The 4,749-nt window shown below is 34.4% G+C and overlaps 1 protein-coding gene across 1 annotated transcript in view; it reads left to right on the forward strand.

Moving 5' to 3' along the window:
* The window catches only part of LOC104626788, a 23,995-nt gene extending 20,143 nt beyond the window's left edge, over positions 1-3,852 (forward strand). The window contains exons 8-10 of the mRNA XM_010294809.1: positions 372-1,289; positions 2,116-2,223; positions 3,407-3,852. Of these exons, the coding sequence (XP_010293111.1) occupies positions 372-1,289; positions 2,116-2,223; positions 3,407-3,719 (1,339 nt within the window). The 3' untranslated portion in view covers positions 3,720-3,852. The remainder of the gene's footprint in view (positions 1-371; positions 1,290-2,115; positions 2,224-3,406) is intronic.
* Positions 3,853-4,749: the final 897 nt, after the last annotated feature.

Raw genomic sequence — 4,749 nt, forward strand, 5'->3', positions numbered from 1 at the left:
AGGGGTAATAGGCTGAAACATGGAATTAAAAGCCAAAAAAACCCACACTGTGGAAAAGAGAATTGTTTCTTATTGACAATACTATAGATACTCTAATTTAAAAGAGATTTTATGAATGTAGCCTACTCATGCAAAATATATTTACAGAATTTTACAGACCAGTGAAAAGGGAAAAAAATTAAATGTGTACCATTAGAAGTCTGTAAGTAATTAGTTCACTTGACACTGAAAGTTTTTTAATCTTACTGACAGTTTGGATTCTTAGTAGCTTTGATACCTATATATAAATTCTTAGTTAAAAAAACTTGTTTTCATTAATGACTTGTAGCACTTATAAGTATGATCTATTTAAGATAAAAACTTCTTTGCAGGTCTGGGAAAAGATTAAGAATTTATGATGACCACTCTCACAATGATTTGCAAGGACAGATGCAGTCGAGAGATTTTGATTTCATTAATAAGGGACCTGGACAAAGACGAAGACCATTTCATGACCATGAGACTCAGGATGATTTAAGAGCACCGGTGCAGATGAGAAATTGGGACTACAATAGGGGACCAGGACAGAGGCGAAGACCCTTTCCTGATCACCAGTTTTATGATGATTATCAAGAAGACATGCAGCTGAAGGACCTAGACTTCAGTAACAAGGGACCTGGACAAAGGTTGAGACCTTTTCATGGACAGCAGTTTCATGATGATTTACAGGCAGAGAGACAATCGAGGGACATTGAATTTAACAGAGGCCGTGGACAAAGACAGAGATCTTTTCCTGACCATCCATGTCACAATGATTTGCAGGAAGACAGACAGTCAAAGGATTTTGATTTTGGTAGAAGGGGCCGTGGCCAGAGACGAAGACCATTCCATGACCACCATGATGAATTTCAGACTCAGATGCAGTTGAAAGAGTTAGATTGTGTCAACAAAGGTCCTGGCCAAAGACGAAGATCTTTCCATGACTATCAGTCACATGATGACTTACAGCCACAGATGCAATTGGGAGATTTTGAATTTGTTAACAGGGGTCGTGGGCAGCGGTTGAGACCTTTCAATGATCACCAGCCTCGCAATGACTTACAAACAGAGATGCGACTGAAAGATTATGATAATAAACGTCCTGGACAAAGGCACAGACATTTTCATGACCATCAGCCTTATGATGACTTACAGGAGCAGACTCAGTTAGAAGACTTTGATTATGTTAATAAAGGGCATAGTCAAAGGCCAAGACCTTTTCATGATCATCCAGGTCATGATGACTTGCCACATGAATGGTGTTCAGACAGGTAAAGCATCCTTGAGTTGTAAGACCAGAATTAGAGAATAAAAGTGTAAACGTCAGCACTTTTAAATTAAATTTCAATTTAATTATTTTTAAAATAAATTAATTTTAAATCAATTAATCATCCTTTAAAAATCATATATAAAAGATCAGTTAATTAACTCTCTCTATTTTGATTTATGGAAGGGTGTGACGTAAGCTGGAGTGTTGCAGCTTTGAAAGCCAGCGTTTCCTAAATTGGAAGGTTGTGCTTCTATAAATTAAAGCTTATGTGTTTCCTTTACATTTTTAGAGTCAGCTTGAAACAAAACTCTTTGTCCCACTTTGTTTTGCATGGAAACTTACATTTAAAAAGCAATCCTGAAGACAGAAGAGGATATTAAATTTTATTTATGCCCTTAGCCAGAGATAAGCAGTAATGGTACAAGGAAGTTTGACTTGCATTTGTTTATTTCATGAGTTAATAATTTGTTAGAAATCCCTTTGCTTCTGAACTTGCATCATATTTTCCCAAATATTTATGACTTACTAGTAAACCTATTGGATTGTGACATAATATTTAAAAATACTTTTTGCATTTCAGGTATTTTTTGGGCTAGTAAAGTTTGATTTAATCTCTTTCATTGTTTAGCTAAAATAGATGATATTATATCATTACAATTAAGCATACCATTTTGAGGTGTTAAATTAATACAGCTAAGATTGTTTTTATTCACATTTTAAGTAAATTTTAATTAAAAGTAAAAATATTATTTAATAAATGCATATTTTTCAAAAGCTCACAACCATTTGTACTCTTCTTAACATGCAATTGTGTTGGTTATTTGCAGAAATCAATCTATTTCTTCCCATGAAAATGTACAAGAACCTCATTTCTCATCTCCTTCACTTCATAGAGATTATGGGTCTGATAATGATGACTTTAACAGAAATTATAGGTAAATATCAGATTTCATATGTTGTTTTCTGACTTGCCTTTATACTGTTACTCCTCCAGTTTCCCAGCTAAAAAATACACATTAACTGCACAGTTTAAAAATTGATGTTAATATTTATTCTTAAATGCAGATTAAACCATTGAATCTGAACACCGAGCAAATAATGTGGCTAATTAGTGGTCTGTCTATATTGAGTTTGAGTGTGATTATTGAAATGGTTTGAGAATCCCTGACATAAGTCATTGACATGACAATGTCAAGTCAGCACAGTTCAAGTTAATGTACTACAAAATAGGAAAAGCTATTGTCAGTAAGCAAAAAAGCAAAATACAGATGCTGTATTTAAGTCTTAACCGCTGTCTACAACAAGCTAATGAGCTTTACTGTGAGGGATGTTCAGACACAGAAACAAGTTGCCCAGCGCAGCTGTGAAATCTCCATCCTTTGAGATACTTGGAACTCAGCTGGACATGGCCCCTGCACAAACTCATCTAATTAGACCTGCTTTGAGTGGGTGGTCCTAGGTACTTGTAGAGATCCTTTCCAGTTTAAATTAATCTATGGTTCACTGGGGGAGAAGATTTTAAAAGTACAAAGATTGTTCTGAATTGGCTTTACACACCGCTTATTTTACAAAGTAAGTAAGGTACTTGAGAGTAAAGAGAATCCAAAACAGAAAGTGTATATACCGTATGTGTATTTTTAGATCTTTCCATATGTATTTTGTAGGAGAGTGATTCTCCTATTGCAGAAGAATAAATAATTAAAGTATCTGGAGATATAAATCCAAAGTATATTATTGCCTGTTGAAACCATGTACTCGAGAGCTACTGTTACATATTACAAAAAATTAAAACACGGGCTGAGGAACAAAAATGGCCCCTAGGTAAAGAAAGCCTCATTAAACAGGGAATTTTAATTAGATAAACACTTGAAACAAAACATCTTCTAATATAATTACTTACTATAAATAGCTGTAATTTTAATTACTAGAAATGAAAAATTAATATAAACAAGTTTGCAACATCCAGTAGAGAGGATTTTAATTTTAGAGGTAAAAACAAGAATCAGGGTCTGAATTGTTCTTTCAGGGTTACACAAGTTTAATTTGTAATGGTGGCCAACAACAGTAAATCAGCTGTTTCATTTCAAAAGATTTCATTGTTCATATTTGTTCTTACAGCAATCGACTAAATTGTCCTGAAGACAATAGGAGAATGCATCCCTCAGATGAATTTAATAGAGGAAAAAACAGATTTGCACCATATTCTTCACGAACAATGCATCCATCTTCATCTGTACACCAAGAAGATAGTTCCATAGACTATGAAAGAAAACCTTCTCAAGGTGAAACCACCAGGGAGATGGAACAAAGCAAAAGATTACCAGTTGTAACAGTTGATTACAATTATGGTCTGCCATTAGATTATGGGCCTGAAGAGGAAGAGAGCACACGTTATGGTTTATCTCCAAGAGACCACTACAACTGGAACTGAATAAAAAGGACAATGTTTGCTCATCTTAGGCTTACTTCTACCCATTTTACTTTGTATGTGGACCAATTTTTTTTCATTTTTTTTTTTTTTACAAATTAGGAAAATACAAATTTCAGTAGTAGAGAACTAGTCTCTATTGTTTAGCTTCTTCTGATGTTTGATTCTTTAAATTTACTAGGGTGTATTTGTTAAGTGTAGTTGGAGACAAGGTCTTGGTGCACATGGAATGAAAGTAGGCCTTCCTTTTAGTGAAATTGGAACACTGTACCTTAAAACAAACAACTTTCTGAGTGAGTGTGTTTGTGTATTTCATTATACATTTCTTTAAAATGTATGTAATTTCCAGATGCAAAAGTCATAATAAAATACTGCACTATCAGGTAAACTAGCATTGAGATTATAGAAAAAATACTATGAAATGAGTGAAGCAAAGTTATGTCCGCTTCATGCTTTAATTTGAAAATAGCAGATTGAATTATCGCTAACAATCTCTGCAGCATTGCAATTTAATTTCAGATTTTCTGTATCATCAACTGAACTGACCTAGTTGCACTCTCTTTCATAGCAGAATTTTCCCCAGATTGCTAAGAACATGAAAGCAAATGGAGACTGAATACTCCAAATGTCTAACTTGCTTTTCAGTAATCTGAATATCCCATCCTTATTGAATATTTTTTCCTGATCCCGTAGGTTCTGTATGTTTCAGAATAGCCCTGTGCAGGTAAACTTCAAAGTTTTCTCAGCAATACATCCAAATGAGGTAGGTCACATATCATCAGCTTACCTGTCTCAACTGGCCAAGATCACCAGTGCCTATATAGTTACACCTCCCTGTCAGTCATATCTGTCTTATTCTGTAGTTCTATTTTCTACTAGTTTCTTTTTACAGCACAGCAGAGTAATGTAATCAGAATAGAAGAATAACCTCTTCAGGTAAGTTACTTTTAGAAGTCATGTATTGGACAGTCTCCTCTGAACTGCCATTTTTGACGCTCTCAAGAAAGTAGTGCAACAAACGGTAACTAAATTC

Source organism: Phaethon lepturus, unplaced genomic scaffold, assembly GCF_000687285.1.
Source record: "Phaethon lepturus isolate BGI_N335 unplaced genomic scaffold, ASM68728v1 scaffold13679, whole genome shotgun sequence".
NCBI classification, from domain to species: Eukaryota; Metazoa; Chordata; class Aves; order Phaethontiformes; family Phaethontidae; genus Phaethon; species Phaethon lepturus.